Source organism: Protobothrops mucrosquamatus, unplaced genomic scaffold, assembly GCF_001527695.2.
Source record: "Protobothrops mucrosquamatus isolate PMUCROS unplaced genomic scaffold, P.Mucros_1.0 scaffold555, whole genome shotgun sequence".
NCBI lineage: Eukaryota > Metazoa > Chordata > Lepidosauria > Squamata > Viperidae > Protobothrops > Protobothrops mucrosquamatus.
This window is the reverse complement of record NW_015386858.1, coordinates 1,070,094-1,093,326: the sequence shown is the minus strand read 5'-3', so window position 1 is coordinate 1,093,326 and position 23,233 is coordinate 1,070,094. Positions and strand designations below refer to the sequence as shown.

The 23,233-nt window shown below is 41.0% G+C and overlaps 1 protein-coding gene across 1 annotated transcript; it reads left to right on the top strand.

Moving 5' to 3' along the window:
- The first annotated feature begins 276 nt into the window (after nt 1-276).
- LOC107288523 (sterol O-acyltransferase 2-like) lies at nt 277-19,691 on the top strand. The gene is made up of 15 exons (XM_029284382.1): nt 277-367; nt 2,488-2,546; nt 3,448-3,575; nt 4,100-4,156; nt 4,734-4,841; nt 6,791-7,073; nt 8,696-8,771; nt 9,826-9,907; nt 10,103-10,148; nt 10,780-10,909; nt 14,538-14,635; nt 15,584-15,682; nt 16,082-16,217; nt 17,689-17,834; nt 19,641-19,691. Exons 1-15 carry the CDS (start codon nt 277-279, stop codon nt 19,689-19,691), a joined length of 1,590 nt encoding a protein of 529 aa, XP_029140215.1.
- The last annotated feature ends 3,542 nt before the right edge of the window (nt 19,692-23,233 follow it).

The following is a 23,233-nucleotide window of genomic DNA, read 5'->3' as shown; positions in this document are numbered from 1 at the left end:
GATTCAGAAAATAAAATGGTATGAACAATGGAAGATTTTGAAGACCTTGCTACATTACAACTCTTCTCTGAGTAAAGTTCAGCTGAGAATGTATAATTTACCAACCAGGGTAGGGAGGTCTGCCCTCTATCGTTGCTGTCTCTACTTGATGAGTGTTGCCTTATCGGTGCAAAGTTCTAACTCCAGAGGCTTTATTTCTTTCCCTGGTGAGTTAGTTGTCCAACTGCTGGGCTAGAGTGTGAAACTAACCTAAGAAACTCTACATTCAGAACCACCATGGACCCAAAGGAAATGAGCACTAGAGGCATGAGGCAAAGAAGCTCTCAGGAGCAGACCAGGAGAGAAGAGGAAACACAATTACTCAATGGTAAGGAGGCATTTCAGGGAACGGATGATATATTTTGTTGCACACATGGAAGGGAAATCTTTGCTACAGATAAATTATCTGGGGATTTTCAATTGATCTTGGAATTAGGCAGTACTATGCAGAGATTAGCATTTTTGGGAGCTGCAGCAAAAAACTTTACTAGAGAGATAAGTGGTGTCCCCCCAAATGCTTTGGGCCGACAGAGTAAAGATCAGTCAGTAAAATGGTCGATTACTTACCTGCACCAGCCGTAAGCCACAAGAACATCTAAGCGAAATAGAACCACCATGGAAGATTCGGTGAGACCTTTCCTTGCCTCTACTTTCCCTATTTACTCCTGTGAAAAGTTTTTTTGGAACTATTTCCCTATTTTGTTAAAGCGGTGTTGTTGATGGGGTATTATTAATTAGTTGATGTAAGATGGTGAGAACTCAAATAGATAAGATGTGTATCCTGAACATTAGATTTTGTGATGAATTGTGATAAAGGGAATTGGGGCTATTTAAAACTTGGAAATTCTAAATATTAAATGTTAAATTTAAATATTAATAGAAAACTAAAAATTGGGAAAAATTAACCAGGACATTGATTGTCTAAAAAGATTGAATGTTAAAACAACTAGGATATGTATAAACGAAACATTATTGATAAATGTAAGATAGTTATTTTTTTATTTAATCGATATAAGAATTGTATTAATTTAAATATGAGACAGTAAATACCAAGGGGAAAAGAGAGGAAACATTTAATGTAATAGTTTGAGATCTGTACTAAAGATATTTGTATGTTATTGAATTATTGACCAACTCAGCCACCACATTGCTTTTCAAATATTAAATGTAAAACTAGAAAATCAATAACATTTTCTTTAAAAAAAAGAAATAACATGGAAAATTATGACAAAAAAGATCAAGAGTTATGCATGAAGAGCCTTTAAATTAATTTTTGTCCGGAAATGCTAATGTTCAGCCTTCAAAGACAAAACAATTCAAGCATTTAGTTGAAAAGAAACAAGAAATATCTTAATTAGTTAACCGGTTACAAAGAAAACATTCAAAAAATTTCATCAGCTCCTTTTTAACTGCTTTTAGAGCCTGTTTATTGGTGTATATTTTCTTGGCTCCTTTCTAAAAAGGTTACTCAGAAATGACACAATTATATGCTTAATATTGCATTTGAGAGAAATCAGGTAAGATATTGCCCAGTCAGCAAATACAGTTTCCTATCATTGGTCTTTGATTTAAGTTAGCTTTTTGCTCCAAGTGCCTTTTTATGTTAGTTTATATACAGGTAGTCCTCAAAGTACGACCACAATTGAACCCAAACTTTCCATTGCTAAGCAAAACAGTTGTTAAGTGAATTTTGCCCCATTTTATCATTTTTTTTGCCAGTACTAAGTGAATCACTGCAGCTGTTAGTAACACTGTTGTTTAGTGAATCTGGCTTCCCCATTGACTTTGCTTGTAAGAAGGTCGCAAAAGAGGATCCCATAACCCCGGTACACCGTCATAAATACATGTCAGTTCCTAAACATCTGAATTTTAATCCTGTGACCATGGAGATGCTGCAATGGTCATAAGTGTGAAAAACGGACACAGGTCACATTTTATTCAGTCCTTCAGTAACTTCAAACAGTCACTAAATGAATGGTTGTAAGTTGAAGACTACCTGTGCTAAACTCTAATAAATCTATCAGAGGTACTGGCAATATTCCTTCCTTCACCTCTACTAGAATGATATGATAATGTTATAGGCTGTTTTACTTGGTAATTAAGCAAAATAGAATTCTAGGATAAACAGCCTTCCAGATCTGCTGGTTAAAAGATGTTATTATAGTCTGGAAATCTGCTTTAAGAAAAGGCTACAAAACTGAATAAAACATGCCATATAAAATATTTCAGAAGCCTGGTACAGATAGTTTTGGACCTGCTTTATCCACCCCAAAGGAAAGAGAATGGGAAGAGTGGGGAAACAAGTGGTTGAAATTCGGAGGTAGTAATTTATAAACAAAAAAACCTCTCTACAATGAGAAGATTTCTAATCCAAACAATGAACTGACCTCCTCCATTCGCCCAATGTCAAATCATGTTTTTAAAGTGAAGCTGTTTCTAATTCTCTAGGAGAGGATGAACACCTGGAGAATGTCATTGCCCACAGCCAATGGAAGAGACACCTGGAGGTAATAATAGCTATTATAATAGGTAATAATAAAAGCCAATGCTAGCACTGGAGAAACAAATATTCCATCCTAAATGATGAATAGTCAAGGATGATTAAAATGGCTGATTCTGTGTCTCCAGGGCCACATGATCTCTATCCTTGTCATAGAGGAACAGGTCCTGGAGATTTACTTGGCCCTCTGGGCAAGGAAGCTTCTGTAATAGATCAAAGAAGGGAAACAACTGGTTAAGTTTAGAACCAGCTCATCTGGGCAATCGGATAGGTTCAGGCAGTAACTCAGTTGAGAGACAGCTGCTGGTTGTTCTCTTGGGTCTTAGTTTTTCAAAGTTTGCAGCCTTCTCCAAGAATAGTTCAGGGTATATAGGGAGGGTTTAGCAATGGCATCATAGAAATGGGGCTTTCCCTAAAGCCAATGCCTCAAGATGTATAAAATCACCTTGGCTTTCTCGCCCATTGCCTTGGCGGCTATTCGGGTGGGAGGAGACCACTTCAGCCCAGCTTTGGGGAAAGCTCTAATTCTACTAGGCCACTGCCAAACCCTCCCTTCTCCATAGTCTGGACATTATCTAACACCAATGCAGCAATGCTGTTTCACTCATGATAAAGAGAGAGAAAAATGTTGTCTAAATGCAGCATGGGAAAGGCTTTACATCAGGCATTGGAAGAAGAGAGCATTGGAAGCAGTAAGTATGTTGGACACTCTGGAATAGGAGACCGTATGAAATAATGTCATACAACACATTCCAGATAATGCCAATTTAGCCACAAGGACAAGAAAAAAAACCCCTGGGAGATATACAGATATACCAAGCCAACCAATGTGCCCATCACCTAAATACATTCTAGGAATCTATCATGACAGACCGGGCATCATAAAATTCCCTCTGTTTTGTTGATAGGTAATGAAGGCGAATGTCCTGGAACAGGTACACAATCAGCTGAGTGATCTCTTGGACAAGACCTTGGAAGAAGCAGCTCATTCCATACCCTGGCATTTGAGGGTGGCCCCAGCAAAGAAGCAAAGCAGGTGAAGAGATTCCTGGCAATTGATTTTACAACAGGCATGGGAAAAATTAGAGTCATCCAGAAATTTTGTTGGCCTATAACAGGGGAGTCAAACTGCAGACCCTTGGGCCGAATGCATCATGCTGAGACCGCGCCCACCCCATTGCTGGAAATGGGAAAAAAGTTGTGATATGTTGTGACATGTCACATGATGTTGCGAGTTTGACCCCTGGGAATGAGCTCCTGTTACTTGCCCCAGCTCCTGCCAACCTAGCAGTTCGAAAGCATGTAAATGTGAGTAGATAAATAGGTACCATTTCGTTGGGAAGGTAACAGCCCTCCGAGCTGTCATTCTGGCCACATGACCGCACAAATGTCTTTGGACAGCACTGGCTCAATGGCCTTGAAATGGAGATGAATCTGCAATGACTAGTGGAGTAATAATTGCAGGGACTCTTTTACCTTTACCCCCCCCCCTTGCTCAGAGATGAGAAGGGTTTTGAGAAATATATTAAATATTACCTGCTTTGAAATCTTATTTTGTAGAGAGAAAGGTCAGCTACTGAAGAAGAAAGTCTTTGTCCCTCAACAGTCATTGTATGAGTAAGTATACCTGGCCATGGTATGAATGAGACTTAGTCAGAGGGAAAATGGGCAAAGTAGCCAAATCTCTAAGGCCTCAGGTTGCAAAGGTGACCTGGGGCAAATAACTGATATTCCACTGTTGATGAAGAACAAGAGCTGGAAACAGCCCAATAAGGACTGAGCATGCTCCATAGCCACACAATGCTGAGACTGGTGGGTGCAGGGAGAGTATACAAAGAATAGATACTGTGGATTGGAAACGGAATGAAGTATGTTTTAAAAGATTAGGTTGATTAGCGGGCTAGCATGATAGTACAAAGAGTGATTACTAGCATATTAGAATAAGGCTGTTTGTAGTCTTTCGTCCTCACTCAAAGGACGAACCAGGATCCCGAGTTAACACCAGTATTCAACTCCTGATGGACATATGTTGTTCTCTCCCTTGTAAAAGGGGGTCGGTGAACTAACAATAAATAAAATATGTTCACTTTGACGTTCAAAAACGTGTCTTCCGGTCTACTTTTATAAAACCATAGAGTCCAAAACAGGTTACTAGAAGTGCTGCCCATTTCACCCACTTGTCTCTCTTTTACAGCACGTTCATGGAGGTGGAACATTTCCGCACAATCCGTCACATATTTGTGGCCATGCTCTGTATCTTTGTGCTCAAACAAATCATTGGGGATTCCATCGACGAAGGACGGTATGATTCAGAAGAGAGGGTGGGCGGTGGTGGAAGGGCTATCCTCTGATGTATGCTAATGCTGGGGTGAATGTGGGGATAGGGTGCAATTTGTTTTGTGCGAAGGGACACAGTAATTATCTTAATAACATATTTACCTAAACTTTTGAACTTAGATTCCATCAAAGGTTTGGCAACCATCTTCCATTCGTTGACATGGTTTGTGTTTGTACTATATTCCATTCCATTTGACCAGTAAATTGATTAATTGACCGATTGACTTTAAAGAAAATCAGGATAAATTTACTATTAATACAGGAATGGAAAAATATAGAAACTAGGAACAGTGAAAGAGATTACATGAAGGAAACTAATCTTTTCAGAGAGGATGGGATCTGCAAAAACCCAGACGGCCATGTGATGATGGCAGAATGATATACAAATATTTCTCTGTGCCACCTAGTTCTCAGATGGATTTTTGTAGTCCAGATCTAGTAGCTGTAGGAAAGGAAGTCATAAGGATCCAACCAGGGTCGGTCACCAGGACCAGAGGTTTCGTCTTCCAACCTTTTGGTCTCATGCTGGAGCCCATCCTCAGGGAAATTTTCTCTCTCACCAGAACACGACAGAGATGCCACACTAAGAGAATTCAAAGCACCATTAGACCCTATATTCAACAGAGCAGAGATGGAAGAGTCAGAAAAACATGTCATGAGGCAAAAAATATCGGCAATGCTGGTCTCACACAAACCAAACAATATGCTCAGCCGAACAGAGTGACACACCTTGAAAGACATGGAAAAAAACACAAACACACATCCTGGTGAGAGAGAGGTTTCCTGAGGATGGGCTCCAGCATGAATCTGAAACTTGAAAGACTAAATCTCTGGTCCCGGTGACTGACCCTGATTGATCCTGCAACATTACCTGGGACATGGGTATTTGCTTTCACTCCTGGGAAAACATAAGGTCTTTGATCCAATCTCCATCTGCCTACAAAAAACCGGGTTCTCGCCATTATTCCAGCCCCTAGCCCATTTCTTGAAATGAGGAGGCTCCCTCAAATTCAACATATTCTGCTATCGTCTTCTGCTCATTGTAGTGTTTATCTGTTTTTAATGTTATATGCTGCCAAGAGCTATTTTTTAATTGGGAAGCCTTATAAATGAAATAAATCATCAAAGGAAAAGAAGGAGAAGGCAATGTCCATGACAGGCAATGCTTCAGTTGAGGCTGCAGCATGAAGCAGATCAAGGAAGGAGCCCAACAGAAGACAGAGAGCCAAGTTCAGATTCACAGTCAGGGAGCTAATGGGGCCTCTTTCAGTCAGTTGATCCATCTCTCAGCTTTCACTTGGGATAAAATTAAGAGGAAAATCCCAGTGTTTCACCTTGAATTTTCAAAAAGGGAGATTTACATGGAATAAATAAATGTCTTATACAATAACCTAAGCTCCACATGAACTGAAGGCCAGCTGAGTAGAAAGTTCAGGGGGGCAGTACCAAAAAAGAATTAGACATTATTCTGACAAACGTGTTGAGTAATGTTCCTAGTATGACAGGCACCTCAAATACCTCGCCATCCTCTATTCCTGACCCATTGAAATTGTGCTGGGAATCTTTTTTGTGGATCCAATATTTTAGGGTGAAGATTATGAAACCAAAATGAGGGAGACTGATTATAATTCTTTTATTTGGGGGAGGGGATATTCCTTCATTCTAACTCTGATCTGTCTATTTTGAAGAGTTCATTGAAACTTTCATGGGTTTACCTCCTCAAAATAGCAGGACCCATCCCCTTCCCTTTTCAACAATTGTACCACTGAATATTGGGGATGCCCCAGAGAAAGCTCAAGGGGGTGCAGTAGAGGCAGAGGAGCATGGGTCACCTGGGGTGCTTATTTTAATTTAAAACATCCTTATCTTTTGGGCAACATCCTTAGAGCTCCTTTTCTTCTTTGTCTTCCACAGTCTTGTTTTGGATTTCGATCTCATTATCAATGGCTTTCGACAACTCCCCACAGCACTCTTTGCCTGTCTCTGCATGTTCCTCTACACCTTATTTGTGCCCTACCAGGCCCTGCAAATATGGTCAGGCTGCTTGAAGATGACCAGGTTCCCCAACCTCTTGACAGTCACCTTGGTGGTGCTGTTGCTGCTCTGCCACACTGCAATGCTGGGCTTCTTCCCCCTCTATATCCTTCTCTCCTGTGATTTGGGAATTGCCTCCCGTTTCATTGTCGTCTTTGAGCAGGTATGGCACTGGGCCAGCACAAAGAAAGTTGGTAGAGGGGAAAGGATTTCTTAAACAGCAATGAGGGTAGTTAAGATGAGTTTGGATTTGTGAAGGAACTCTGGTTGCCATAGAACATCTCAGTGTGGAAAACATAGAGAGCAGCAGGTGCTACAAAGGCCCCCGACAGCATAAATTTATACTACCAAACACAAGCCACATATGTGCCATTGCACAGAGAAGACATGGCAACCTTGCTCCAGGTTTAAGGTAGTTTTCTCCTATCTGGTGCCCTCTGGATGGTCTGGACTGGTCCCATAAACCCCAAATAGGGGCATTAAGGATGGCCAGGTTAAATACATATTCTTTGCTATACGTTGCCCTGAACAAGATATACAGTACATTCTTTTTAATCTTGTGGCAGAAGGTATGCTCCTTAGCAGCCATGGTCATGCATACATTGTGTATAAATGCCTGCAGTAGCAATTGCCATGGCCTCAAATAGATGAGGGCAATTCGGAAATAAACCTCCGCTTGAGCATGTGACTCTTTATCCACCCCTATCGCTACGGGCAGGTTACCTCGGTACGTGTCATGAAGTCATCCGTCACTCCTTACCTTCCTCTTCCATCACAACATCAACTGAGCAGGTGACGTAGTCAACTTTTACTTGGGACGATATCTTTTAGGGAGGTTTCCACTTCACACACGTCATTATGCTAAGGACACACACTTTTTTGACGGGGCAGCTGCGATTCATCATGAACTGTGTAATGTTTATGGAGCAAATGTGATGAGTGAGGGCGTCGTACGTGAATGGTGTCACATGTTTAAAGATGGACGAACTGACGTCCACGAAGAGGCAAGAAGTGGCCACCCATCTGTAGTCAGCAATGAACTCATGCAGAAAATTGACAAAAAGGTCCATGAAGTACATTGGTTCATGATATCTGCACTTTCTTTACCCTTTCCCCAAATTTCTCAGACTGTTTTGTATGAGGTAGTGACAGAAAATTTGGGATATCGCAAGTTCTGTGCTCATTTCTGAGGAGCACAAAACACACCAAATGGGTTCACGATGCTGTTACAGGGTGGCTTCATTCCCAGGCGGGAGATTTTTTTGCAGAAGGAATTTCAATCCTTGTAAGATGTTATGATAAGGGGCTCAATTCGAATGACAATTATGTCAAAAAGTAATGTAATGTTGTATTTTTCTAATCTGTATAATAAAAGTTCTGTATCTGCACGTGTCTGTCATGGATAACCAAATGGAGCTTTATTTCGGAATTGCCCTCATATGTTCTTGTTGCAAATTGGAAGACTAGCAGTTTTCATCCAAGCAAGGCAATGAGCTGAAAAATCAGCAGGCAGTATAGCTGAATGAAAGCCAAGTGCCATTTCTGTCTGAAAAGTCTAAACAGACAGAGCCTGGAGCACCATGAGATCCATCATGGGAGCATTACAGACCTCGTGGATCACCCCATCCAGCTGAGCTGATGGGTGCAATTCCATTCCTTGAATATCCACAAGGATAGTACCGAAGGACAGGTAGATGGCATAGCAGAATACTAAAGTCCCCTGCAAGAATATCTACATGATGTAACTTCACACTGTTTCATTGCTCATTTCCCCCTCTGGTATAGATGCGGTTCCTGATGAAAAGCCACTCATTTCTGCGAGAATCGATGCCCCCTCTTCTCCATGCCAGGGACCATGTTGGTGAGTTTGACTAGGAGGCCCTTAGTGATGATTACGATGGCTGTAAGTTGTCACCAGAGTCCCCAAACTGATTTTCCACCAATGGCGGCATTTTAGTTGTAGCATAAGCTAGTCATCCAACCATTGGCCTCCAAATGCTAATCACAGACTTTCTCAACTTATGACTGCTGAGGAACTATTGGATTACATTTTCCATTTTCCTGTCAGTGATTGGGTCATGTTAGATGTTGTAAGTAGATTTTAGGTATATCAAAATGCTAAGAATAGTTATATGGATGCAAAGCAAAGGAAACCTCTTGCTTGGATCAAGTACACTTCCCCACATCCCTCACTAAATCACAGTTTCTCCTATTTGCCAGGCTTCATTTTGCATGAAGAGGTGCAAAACATGGGAGATTTATTTATTTATCTATTTATTTATTTTTCTTATTAGGATACAAAGCAGCTCAATTTTTTTTAAAAAAAAATCTGACATATAGTGCAAGATTTTATTGATTGCGTTTTTTCCCTTATACATATCCTTGTGAACACATGGAATAGACACTTTCCTTGTTTGTTGCTTTTGTACACCAATGGAGACAGATTTTTTCAGAAAGCTGAATTCTGCATCCTGTATCATACCTTAACTATAGTGGGTTTTGCAGCTACTTTTTGTAGATAAGTATCTTGATAAGAAGGGCCGTGGTTAGAATGCCATATTGCAGGATAATTCTGCTGACTGCTAGAAGTTCGATTCTCACTGGCTCAAGGTTAGCAAAATGAGAACCCAGATTGTTGGGGGGCAATATGCTAACTCTGTAAACCACTTAGAGAAGGCTGCAAAGCGTTGTGAAGCAGTATATAAGTCTAAGTGCTACTGCTACTGCTATCATCACGTACACATAAATCTCTGCATTCCTCCTGCTGAAACAGTATGCAGAGATAAGATGCCTCCACTTGAGCATCATGTGTGCTCCAGGGCAATTCTTTCTTCAGTGTACAACACAAACTTCTGTCTCGGTACTTGTCCCAGTTTACTTTCAATAGTTCCTTTGCTTCTTTTCCCCCACTCTAGAGAAGATAATCCCTCCTGAATTATCAACGTACTTGTATTTTCTCTTCTGTCCTACTTTGATCTACAGAAAGAGCTATCCAAGGTAAGTCCTAGCATATCATCCTTGTATTTTTGGGCTGCTTGGTTTCTCAGCTGTATCAGAAAAAGAGTGGGCAAAACAGACTTCAATGTCTACAGCCCATGCCCCTAGAGCAATGGTGTAACCATTGTATTTCCCAAGAAAAGGGAACTGCACCCTTATCACATCTCAACCCAATCCCTACTCCTTTCCTTATAGAGATCCATACATCCGCTGGAGTTACGTTATCCAAAAATTGGTTGAGGTGAGTAAAACACATTAAGTTTCCATTGGCTGGTTGGTTTTATCTGGCCTCTTTATGGATTAGAAATGTGCTTGGAGACTATTGGATTTTCCCACAAGACTGAGCTGAACTGGGAACCCTAAGGTATCTTAGGTGGCCAAGGTAGTAAATAGCAATAAGAAACCACTTTAAGAAACCCTGAGTGATTAAAGGCCACCATTTAAATTTCCCAGTGTTCTCTAGCCTTGAGTGAATTATAACATTTGTCCTGAGTGATGTTTGATGCAAAAAAGTTCACCGCCCTAAGAGATGTACAATTCAAAATTTTAGACACCATGTACATATTTTCAAACATCTCCCAAAGGAAAACAAAAGGAAAAAGGGTTTGAAAGAGAGCAGAGTTAATGGAACTTAGAGCCACTCAGCAAGTGAGTGGTGCAGAAATCTATGACAGGTTGACTAAAACTAAACAAAAGGGAGGACAGCATTTGGGCATTGTAGGAGATTAAAATGGCAGCCAAATCCAGCTTCTGAAACCATAGATGAGAAGAAGGTTGTTCTTAGTCATAGCCAAGGGAACCAGTATGCCTTGCCAGAACACTTGAGATGCCAGTGGATCACTAAGGTAGTATTTTTTCTCTCTGTCCCACAGTTCCTGGCGAGTATATATTTTGTGAATTTCCTTATGAAATACTCCTTCATCCCTATGTTCAAAAACATGCATAAGCAGCCCTTCACCATCAAAATCCTGCTACTTGCCATCTTTGATTCAGTAGTACCTGGTATGTGGAAACAATTATGATTTTATTTGTGTAATGGGATTACAGGATAAGGCTGATTTATCACATTATAGAGAAAGTGAAGACGTACAACAGGTAGTTCTCAACTGACAACCATTTGTTTAGTGACCTTCAAAGATACCACAGAACTGAAAAAAAGTGACTTATAACCATTTTTCACACTCATGGCTGTTGCAGCATCCCCCATGCTCATGTGATCAAAATACATGCCATAAATACTGGCATGTATTTATGAAAGTTGCAGTGCTCCAGAGGGTGCCACGATCACCTTTTGCATCCTTCTGACCAGCAAAATCAATAGGGAAACCAGATTCACTTAACCACTGGGTTGCTAACTTAAGAACTGCAATGATTCACTCAAGAAGTGGCAGGAAAAGTCATAAAATGGGGCAAAACCCAACGTCTCACTTAGCAAAAGAAATTTTGGGTTCAATTGTGATCATAAGTCCAGGAATACCTAAAGCAACCAAGTGATACACTGTAAGCCATGTTGAATTGCTTTGGGTTACAAGATGGGCATCATATAAATTTAATAAATAAATAAATTGTTACCTCATCCCACAGCCCAAGATATAGATGATTTTGGACTATATGTAGCACCCACAGAAAATGATGAGGTAGATCTGGCAGTCTGCTAGTTTTATTCATGATGAGAGTATGTGAAATAGACCAAATGTCCAGCAAAGAAGTTTTTATGAATTCATTGTTGGATGATTCTGTTTCCTGTAAAAGGGCTTTAGCAACCGGTAGATACTTATTCTTTTCTTCTGCTTTTGCCTTAATTATTCTCCAAGTGCCATGCGCTACGCCCCTTTGAACATTGTCCTGTTCAGATTGTCAAAGTTTATCATCTTTCCTTGCAATAAGGGGTATGCAAAAATTCTGTAGACATGGGAGAAATCTGGAGACTATGGTGCTACTCATAAAATTCTACTTACCAAAAATGCTATCTTATTTTACTTCTGAAAAACAATTTTGTAGTCCTGGTTGCAAAGATAGGTTTACAAGGCAGCTGGCAATGGGCGGCTGAAACCTTAGGAGGCAGCTTAGTTGCTGATGAAACACATGACTCATTATTAGATGGAATACTGCATCCAGTTTTGGTCACCACGATGTAAAAAAGATGTTGAGACTCTAGAAAGAGTACAGAGAAGAGCAACAAAGATGATTAGGGGACTGGAGGCTAAAATATGTAAGGAACAGTTTCTGGGATTGGGTATGTCTAGTTTAATGAAGAGAAGGGCGAGAGGTGACATGATAGCAGTGTTCCAATATCTCAGGGGCTGGCACGAAGAAGAGGGAGTAAAGCTATTCTCCAAAGCGCCTGAAGGCAGGACAAGAAGCAACGGATGAAACTAACCAAAGATCAGTTTGGTATAGTGATAAAACTGCTGGCTTGTAACTAGTTTATGGTGAGTTCTAAGCCTGTCTTAAGCATGGAAGGCGGCTAGAGACTTTGGGCCAGTCACCTGCTCACAGCCCAATCCACATCACAGGATTGTTGTGAAGAAAATATGGGGCAGGAGTAGTGTGTATGCAATAGAGGTGACTATGTGTAGCTCGGGTGTAGGATAAGGGTGAAAGTATGTTCTCCGAACTTGTGGGTTGGTTCCCGAACGTTTCATTACCAGGCTAGATAACATCTTCAGCAGAGTTTAGGGAATGTCAGCGTCAGTGTTCTTCTGTTTATAAGGGCTTCAGGAATGAATGTTTCAAGTGAAGGTCTTGTGATGGGTCTTGTGATGAATCAGGTGAGAGTCATTAGTGAGATTCTTGTGATGGGTCTAGTGATGGGGAGGTCACATCAAGTCAAAGTCATTGGGAGGTGAACTGCTGGTGGTGGGGGCTTGTGTGGGTTGGTTGAGGGTTGGTGCTGTCTCTGGTTGGCTGTGTGGTTGATTTGGATTTTAAGGAGTTGGTAGGCTGGTTGTAGATCCATGTGTCTATTGATGGAATTGCTTGTGGAGTGCCAGTCTTTGATGAACTCATGAGCACAGTGGGTGATAGCATGGTCGATGATTTTTGTGTTGCTCCAATTGAACTGGTGCTGTTTGGTGTCAGAGTAGTAGAGATTAAGGATTTAGGATTGTGGCATTTGACTGCCAAGCCAGTGTTCAGGGAACCTGGTTTTAATTGACATGATGTTTGTCCCACATAGAATTGGTTGCAATCGTTACAGTTGATTTTGTAGATTACATAGTTTCTTTCATCCTTCTGTATCTTGTCTTTGGTTCTGGATAATTCCTGGTGGAATGTGGCTATGGATTTGTGGGTTATTGATATTCCTAGGGTTTGGAAAATTCTGGCTGTCATTTGTGACACCACTCTTGTGTATTGTAGGGTTAGTGGTCTCCTGTGGTTTAGGTGCTGTGTGTTGGAATACGAAGTTTTTGGATAGCTGTTATGGAGAAAGACGTTAATCAGCTATTTCTCTTCTGCTTTTCCTAGTGTTGTGGTGCTGCAGTTTTTCCCCGCCCTTCTGAAGAAGATCTGATCCATGTGCGTGGGTTTGGGGTAGATGCGGGTTTCCAGTTCTCTATTGTCTAGTCTCCTTATGTCGATGTTGAGGATTGGGTGTCTGTTGTCTGTTTCTTCTTCACATGTGAATTGGATCCCAGGGAATATGTTTTTGAGTAGGTGGTCTGTTTCTTCAATTTGGGAGCATTTGATGATGACAAATGTGTCATTGATGTAGCATATCCAGAATTTTGGTAGGATGGTTGGTAGAGCTATGGATTAAAGCTTGAAGAATGAACCTTCACCTTCAGTATTGTGTATGTTTGCCACCTTGAGTTATATACTCAAAAGGTGGGTAAAATATAATAATAATAACAACACTTACCTGCAAGAAGAACTGGTAAGAGCACAAGATAGACAAATAGTAGAAAACAAAGACACTAAAGTGTTCTGGCACTTTAGAATTAAAGCAGACAAGCACCTGCCATATAACACTTTATGTTAACAATTATGGATAAGACAAAATTCATGAATGAAGGCAAATATAAGTGTCCCAGGATAATGTTGCAGGATCCAATCTGGATCGGTCACCTGGACCAGAGGTTTTGTCTTCCGAGCTTTTGGACTCATGCTGGTGCTCATCTTATCTTCAGGAAACTTTCTCTAGCCTAGGCTAGCATCCAAAAGCTCGAAAGACGAAACCTTTGGTCCCAGTGACTGACCCAGATCGGATCCTACAACAAAAAAGTTTGAATAGCACACATAGTAGACATTGTAATACCTGGAAAAAAGCAGAAGAAAAGAGAAAGAACTGGAGAAAAATCACAAAATATAAAGACCTGCAAATAGAACAATTGTGGCCAAAGAAAGCAAGATAGTACTAATAGGCACCTTGGGTGCAATCCCAAAACATCTGGAGCATAACGTGAAGAACATCAGCACTGACAAAACAACTACCAGTCAATTGCAAAAGGCAGCTTTGCTTGGACCAACCATGACCTGAATGATTAGATATTCCACTATGATGCTAACCTCTAAAAGTCTAAGCTAAAAGTCTAATTTGACTGGCAGTCGTCTGCCTTAAATCTGTAAGAATAATTGCATTTTTAATCTCTGGGAAGAACTGATATATTTCTTTACCTCTCTCATTCAGGGATAACTCTGGCACTCATGATCTACTATTTCTTCGTGCACTGCTGGCAAAACATGTTTGCCGAGATCCTGCGCTTTGCAGACCGTTCTTTCTACAAGGTGATAACAAGGAGTGGGGGAGGTTGCAAGAAAGATACGGAGAGTCTGGATTTCATTCCTCATGGATAGACTTGAATGGTCCATTGACCACTCCGTGAAGAACTGTTTGCAAAACTTCCCAAAAAATTCTGAATGTTATGGCTCTAAAAGAAAAGCAAATTTTAACTTGCTGAAACAACTATACTGAAGAAACTGACATTGAAGTATCAAATTACTTGTAATCAAAGTAATAAATATAGGTGGTTCTCATTTAACAGTTGGTCACAGTTAGAACGATGATGGTAAAGTAAAGTTATGATCAGTCGTCACATTTACAATCTCTGCAGGTCTGTAAAGCAAAGGAAAGTTGAAGTCAGATTGCAAGCATTTTTATCTATGCTAATTGTTTTAATATTAAAAATAATATTTTACTTTTTGCTTTTATCATATGGCACCAGAGTCACTTCAGGTGACATGGACAACCATTTAAATTTGGCAATAAAGAAATCTGACAAATAAATAACACAACTAGTTCCACTTAATGACCACTTAACCACTTTGTTGCTGCTCTCAATTGTAGTCACTAAATGAAGACTGCCTGTAAAAACTGCCTGTATGTTTAGGGACTGTAAGAGAGATCAAATAACATGTTCTGAAAGACTTTGCAAGATCCCACATGATCCCACATCATTCATCAGTCCTCCCAATGGCTGAAATCCCACCTTTCATGCCCCCCTTGCCCCTCAATCTCACCCCTTCCCTAACACCCAGTTGCACCTGCTTGCTCTCCCACACCCAACAGCAGCCACTTACCTTGCCTGTTTGGTTTTCCCACTGACTTAATGATGGAAATTCTAATCCCAATTGCCTTTCTAAATTGAGGACGATCAAGAGTGGATTGTCCTTTTGCTTGCCTAAAATACAGTGATATTCTAGTTTCATGCTATTTATTCCATTCTCCCTGCCTAGGACTGGTGGAATTCCAGATCATTCTCTGGATTCTTTCGGACATGGAATGTGATTGTACACGACTGGCTGTACTACTATATTTATCAAGATATTCTGCGGGTAGGTAAGGCTGTAATGGGCTATGAGAATACACTTTGGGATCAAGAGGAAGAACTTCAGACAGGGCAATGATCAACAAGAGATGCCTAAGCCCACAACAGTAATTGGGGGTAGAACAGCATCTCAGAAGGGATTCTCTCTTGTTGTTCAGAAAATAAAGGCCGGAAAGGAAGGAAGTGCTTTCAGACTTGCAAGATTCTATTAGTGTTACCTTACAATAAAAGCACAATTATTTGGTTTGGTTTACTGTCTGGAATATCTGAAAGGACTGGCAAGCTTACCAAACCCACCCTATATTATCCCATAAAGTAGATCTGCTGCGTGTAATTTCTCTATGCCTGTCTTCATTGTTAATTGGTAAGTACCAAGATGAGGTCTCATGTGCTCCTTCTCTTCCAGCTGTTTGGAGGGAGAGCCCGAGGTGGAGCTATGCTGATTGTCTTCTTTCTCTCAGCGGCTATCCATGAATACGTAGTCACCTTGACTTTGGGCATCTTCTTTCCTGTCACGTTTGTGCTATTTGCCATGATTGGAGGTCAGTACTCCCTCAGGAAATGGACTGAACATTTACTCAGAGGATTCAAGCAAGGCCGGTAAAAAAATAACGTGGCATGAATTGCTCCTGGTGAACCTTCTTCCATTCTGTCCTACCCTCCTCTGGTTTTGGGTTTCCACACTTCCCAAATGGTACACACTCATGTTCCTTTTGATACATTTTTTTTTTACCACTGGGAGGTGGAGTTGCTCTAAATTTATTCAAACTATATGAAGCCAGTGGTCAGAGTCTTGTGGTGGGTCTTGTGATCCATCTAACCCTAACCCATCACAAGACTCTCACCTTATGTGACCCACACCTGGCCCATCACAAAACCTATCACAGGACCCTCCCTTGTGACCCACACCTGAAAACACGGAGACCTTATAAACAGAAGTACACTGACACTGACATCCCCTAAATTCCACTGAAAAGGTTACATAGCCTGGTAACGAAACCAACTAGCTTGGAGAATGAACCTCCACCCCACCTCATGTGCTCCAGATTATTATTATTATTATTATTATTATTATTATTATTATTATTATTATTATTATTATTATTATTATTATTATTATTATTATTATTATTATTATTATTATTATTATTATTATTATTATTATTTCCAGTATGCTCAGTCATCACAGTCTTCAGACATCTTGGCTACAGAATCCTGGGAATTGCTTGCCTCAAACGTGGAGCTTCCTAAATTGGGAAAGACTAGCTAAAGAAAGATTCAGGGCATTATCCTCCCCCCTCCCGACCAGTGTTTCTCATTCTTGGGGACTTTAAAATGTGTGAACTTCAGCTCCCAGAATTTCCCAGGCAGCCATGTGCATTGTATTATTCCCTCAGATGGTGCATTGTATGCTTAGGTTGGAGGCTGCTTTTTCATCCCTGAGAAAATTATTTTGGTGTCGTATTTTTTTCAAATTTTGCTGGTCACTGACTGAGTAAACAGTGGTTCTTTCCTGAGAAAATTAAGATTCTTTACTCCAACAGGAGGGGAAAAAATAAAAACAATTTTACAAATTAAAAAGCAAGTGTAAAGAGCAAAAATAAAATTAGTAACTGGAAAACAAAATGTTGCTATTTCAGAAGTCCAGTTACAATTCCAAAACAGATGCAAGTACTCTTTTATCTGCGTCCTGACCATGATTAAACTTTAGTCGTAATCAGGATGCAGATAAAAGAGGAACAGGGAAATAGCCTAGGTTCTAGGAGCAGGGAGTTCTATCTACAAGGGTATTGCTTTGAGAATTTTCTTTCCCAAATTATTTTACCTCCATAGGAGTAGGGATGAGGCATACAGTATTATCTTATAATTAACATAGGAATTGCTGTTATTTTAGATTTGGTAACGAAGAATGTTTCTATTGCAAATAATAGTTATTAGAAATCAATAATTATCCCCTTGGCTCAGTGTGATTGGAATATATACAATTAACCCTTTTTCTGTTTGGTTTCATAGCGTTGCTTAACTTTGTTCTCAATGATAAGAGAAAAAACCCTGTCTGGAACATCATCATATGGATATGCCTCATTTTGGGCATAACAATGTTTTTCTCCTTATTCAGCCATGAGTGGTTTGCACATGCCCACTGTCCACTCAAGGAGGTGAGTAGACAGTCTACCTATGCGGAGTTAGAATAAGTCTTGGGTTTCCTCTTCATGTTATTTTCCAAGAGGGTCAAGCCTACTAGTTGGCATATATCCCAGCTGCTAAAATTAAGGTAAAGAAGGTGGGGAATTCAGAAACACCAGGAACTTGCAGATAAAATTGTTCTAAAGCTATGAGCTGATTCTAATTCTGCTGGTATTGGCAATGGCTAATGGCAGCTCAGGGGATATAATCTGTACCTGTATCTACTAATTGGCTTGACTGGCTGACCGATCAACCGACTGACTTGTTGATTTGTGCCATTAAGCTGGTTCTGATTCCTTGTGACAGCATAAATAGATCTTCTCCATCTTGAACTATGCCTACCTGTTCTTTCAAGTCTCCCAACGGGGCAGTCATAGCCAGTATAATTGACTCCACCCACTTTACTGCTGATCATCCTTCTCTTCTCTTCTCTTTCCTTCCTTCTTTTCCAATGTTATATATTTCTAGTGTTATTCATCTGTATGTATGCTAGCTCGTAAATAAATATGTATTTTATTTTTATCCTGCTTTTATTTCTGGTCAGCTCAAGGGACTATATATATATAATGCTCCCGCTTCCTATTTTCACAACAACAAACCTGTGAGATGGGCTGGGCTGACTAGACCCAAGTCATTCAGCTTACTTTCATCCCTAAGAGAAGCCTAGAACTAACTATCTCCTGATTTCTAGGGCAGTACCTGAACCACTACATCAAACTGGCTCTTAAGTTTAAAAATTATATCTCATCACTATTGGGAAAAACAAGGGCTCAGAATACTTATTTGCATGTATTTGAAAACTACAGTAGATGTTATTAAAAATGAAAGCACAATGATTTCAATTTTTGTTGTTTTCAGCTATAAAGACAGTGATAAAGCAGAGGGAAAAATATCTATAATTTGGCTGGAACCATTTAATTAAGGATTGTTTGATTATTACTTAACATTACTTTATTAAGATTATGCCTGAATCACCTTTTGGCTTTAAAACATTAAAATACTCCAATCAATAAAAAAATAAAGAAAAACAATATTTCACATTGGTTGCACTTAGGGGGCATTTCAGTATGTGAAAAAAGCACCTGACTGTTATTGATACATGAATGCTGCAAAGTTCTCATTGTTTTATTTTTACTTCATTCCTTTTCATTTTATGGAGCCCTGGACAGGAAAAAAGACCAAACCAAAGGTCCATTGAGAGCAGCAGATACGCCCAACCTGTTGCCAACCATGTATGCTTGCTCTGATTGGGAATCCAGCACATTCTGGGGACCCCAGGTTCCATAAGGTTTTATTGCAAGATTCTGTTTTACAGCCTAGTCAGAGATGCTCACCTGCAGGGAGTCAAAGCAAACCTTTCTTCCTTCTCCTCATAACAGTAGCTGCAAAAGGTGCTCTGCAACATGCAGTATTGAACATTCTAGGTCTAAGAGCCTTTGATAAGTAATATCCTCCAAGTATGGGCTACCTTGAGTTGCCTCCAGGAGTTGAACGGCCTGAGAGGTGAAATTGCCAGAACCAGATCCTGCATCCTGGAAGAGGCTAGGCCTTCCATTCAAATCTCTCCACTGCTGCCTTTGACCTTGCTGAGACTTTGGGAATATTGTGTTAATGGGCTCCTGATTGTGTTGGAACATATATATATATATGGTTGATCTTGTTGACCCAGATTTAAGCATGTGATTAGCTGGAATTCTTGTATTATTTTGTCTGGTGGCAGTTCTTTCTCTTCTGCCTATTGTCTCTCTATTGACGTAGTCATCATTTTCTTTTTTCAGAAGACCTTCTGGCAGCTAGTGACTCCACGTTCCTGGTCTTGCCACCAATAAGCAGCTATTTCCAGCCTCCCCTATCCTACTTTGCTTCAAAAATGACTTCCGACAAAGATAGCACATTACTCTGCTGCTGTGGCAAGAAGGACTCTCAGCACATCAGGCCTCTCCTCCACTCCCTCCATGAAAAACTGTATTTGGCAATTCCTCACCTGAGGGTGCTAATATTTGGTTTGCAGGTTCAAAGGCTCTCACTTAATGGAGACAAAGAAATGTAGCATTTAACAAAACATCTATAAAGATCCATGCTGTGTCAAGTCCATGGGCCTTCTTGGTGCTCACTTTCCATGGGAAAACGGTTAAGGAACATTTTTAAATGACAATCTTTGATTGCCTCCAAGACTTGCAAAACAATCTCTCTTTCTTAACCTATTTAAAAGAAAACATGAGAGCTCCACCATGAAATGTAGGTTATCCACCTCCTAGCTTTAATCCAAACTCTGTTGTTTTTAAATCAATAGGCAGCTTTACAGCTCCCATTAGGTCCATTGATGAGGAATGATGGGTACTTAGAGTGCAACAATACCAGAAGTACTGCTTATATTTCCTACCATTAGACTTTCATTCAACATTTTATCTCTAGCAGTGAATGAAAGGAGCCTGACATACCACCAGCAATATCCATTCAATGCCTACTGTATTGTGTGAATGATTTTTGAAACTATATTTGGAGAAAAGAGATCCCCAAACCACAAGAGAATAGACTGCAGTATGAGACAAGGGTAAAGCCACCTGTTCACCATGCCATGTTTCTCATCCAAGGAGAAACACAGTACAATATTTAAAAAAAAACCTTTGGTCACAATCCTGATGGTGCTTTAATTGCTTCTCTCAGTGTAACAAGAAAGTGACATCTTTTGTTTCACTGCAGAGGCTGAAGCATTGTCTGCAGAGTATTTGGATGTGGGCACAGCATTCAGTCATGTGGATTTTATTCAAAATGATGCTAAATAGGCAATCAAGAGAACATTCTTATTGTTAGCACTAGATTTGTTTAGTTGTTTCTACAATTATCTTTTTAATATTGGAGGAAAGGGCAGGCACTTTGAATAAAAGTGTGTTGACGTTCATAATGCAACTTGTGTAATTTTTTAAAACAGATACTGTTCTATGTTAGTGTTATTAGATCTCTCTAATTTTTTGTTACTCTGCTACCTGGTTCACAAATTATATTAAGTCAGTTTTGGCTTAAGCTCGGCTTAATGAGTCAAATGGAATTGACAGCATTTATACAATTCACTCAGAATCAATTTGTAGAATCTTTTCCCCAGCTTCTGTCAGTCTGAGTAATTAAATTCCTCTTGTGGAATCCTTGATCTGTAGTGTAGGTAGTCCTTGACACCCAATTGAACCAAAAGTTTCTGTTGCTAAGTGAGACAGTTGTTAAGTGAGTTTTGCCCCATTTTACAACCTTTCTTGCCATAGGTGTTAAGTGAATCACTGCAGTTAATAACATGGTTGTTAAGTGAATCTGGCTTCTCCATTGACTTTGCTTGTCAGAAGGTCACAAAAGGTGATCACATGACCCAGAGACCCTGCAACCATCATCAATATGAGCCAGTTGCTGAATTTTGATCACATGACCAAAAGGATGCTGCAACACTCATAAGTGTGAAAACATTTTGAATGATCACTAATGAAGTGGACTACCTTTTTAGGATCCGTGGTGGCACAGTGGTTAGAATGTTTTTTTTTCATAACAATTTTTATTAGTTTTCCATTTTACACCAACAAGGCTTGAGAACCAACGTGGAGATATGGTGGTCCATTAAAAAGGAAACAATAACATTGTAAATATGCACACAATATTTCTTAAAATTTCCCTCTCTATCTATATAGGATATTATAATCAAATTAATACATTTCGCGAATAAGACGGGAGCAGGTCTTGAGACTGTTATATGGGAGGAGTTTGACTCTGTGGCTCCCGAGGACGTGGACAGGATCCTGGGGAGGCTGAATGCAACCACATGTTTACTGGATCCGTGCCCCTCCTGGCTGGTACTGGCTGCCCGGGAGGGTACACGAGCCTGGCTCCAGGGAATTATAAACGCTTCTCTACGGGAGGGTGTCTTCCCCGTAGCCTTGAAGGAGGCAGTGGTGAGGCCCCTCCTTAAGAAGCCTTCCCTGTTTTTATACCTAATTCTTTTTTGTCTTTCCAACATCTCGCCTGCAATTGAAGATATGCCCACCATTCTAATTTTAATCCTCCATCTTGCAGGGTTTTTCTAGATTTCAATTCCCCTCTCTCATCTAATACGTTTTTATATGTTATAATCTTCCCCCATTGAATAAATTTTGGATGTACGTATATTTCTAGCGGTGAAACCCATCCGGGGACTTGAATGTAATTCGGTTTCNCGAGGTCTAATTACTACTCCACCCTCATTGCGTCATCAGATAATCGCCCGGCCACCCTCTTCAGGGTGACCCGCTCTCTCCTTCAGTTGAGGGGGGGGAGGATCCCCTGGAGGGGAGGGCCGAGGACTTTGCCCAATATCTGTATGACAAAGTCGCTCGGATTCGAGAAGGCCTTGACTCTGACTGGGTGGCCCCGGGGGAGGAGACGGGAGCAGGTCTTGAGACTGTTATATGGGAGGAGTTTGACTCTGTGACTCCCGAGGACGTGGACAGGATCCTGGGGAGGCTGAACACAACCACATGTTTACTGGATCCGTGCCCCTCCTGGCTGGTACTGGCTGCCCGGGAGGGTACACGAGCCTGGCTCCAGGGAATTATAAACGCTTCTTTACGGGAGGGTGTCTTCCCCGTAGCCTTGAAGGAGGCGGTGGTGAGGCCCCTCCTTAAGAAGGGGACCCAGATGTATTGGCTAATTATCGCCCGGTCTCCAACCTTCGCTTTGTGGCGAAGGTTGTTGAGAGTGTGGTTGCGCAGCAATTCCCCCGGCGCCTGGAGGAAACAGTCTATCTAGACCCGCTCCAGTCGGGCTTTAGGCCGGGATACAGCACGGAAACGGCATTGGTCACACTGGTGAATGATCTCTGGAGGGCCCGGGACAGGGGTTATTCCTCTGTCCTAGTTCTTTTGGACCTCTCAGCTGCTTTTGATACTGTGGACCACGGTATCATGCTGCGGCGCTTGGTGGAGTTGGGAGTGGGAGGCACCGTTATGCGGTGGTTCTCCTCCTTCCTCATCGACCGTACGCAGTCTGTATTGGCAGGGGGACAGAGGTTGACCCCAAGGCCCCTAACTTGTGGGGTGCCACAAGGGTCGGTCCTCTCCCCCCTATTGTTCAATATTTATGTGAAGCCGCTGGGTGAGATCATCCGTGGCTTTGGGGTGGATTTTCACCAGTACGCTGATGATACTCAGCTGTACATTTCCACCCCAGGCCACCCCAATGATGCCCTTGACGTGATGGCCCAGTGCCTGGAGGCCGTACGGGTCTGGATGGGGAGAAACAGACTCAGGCTCAACCCTTCCAAGACTGAGTGGCTGTGGTTGCCGGCTCCCCGGCATAGTCAGCTGACTCCATCGCTGACTATAGGGGGCGAAACTTTGGCTCCCTCGGAGAGGGT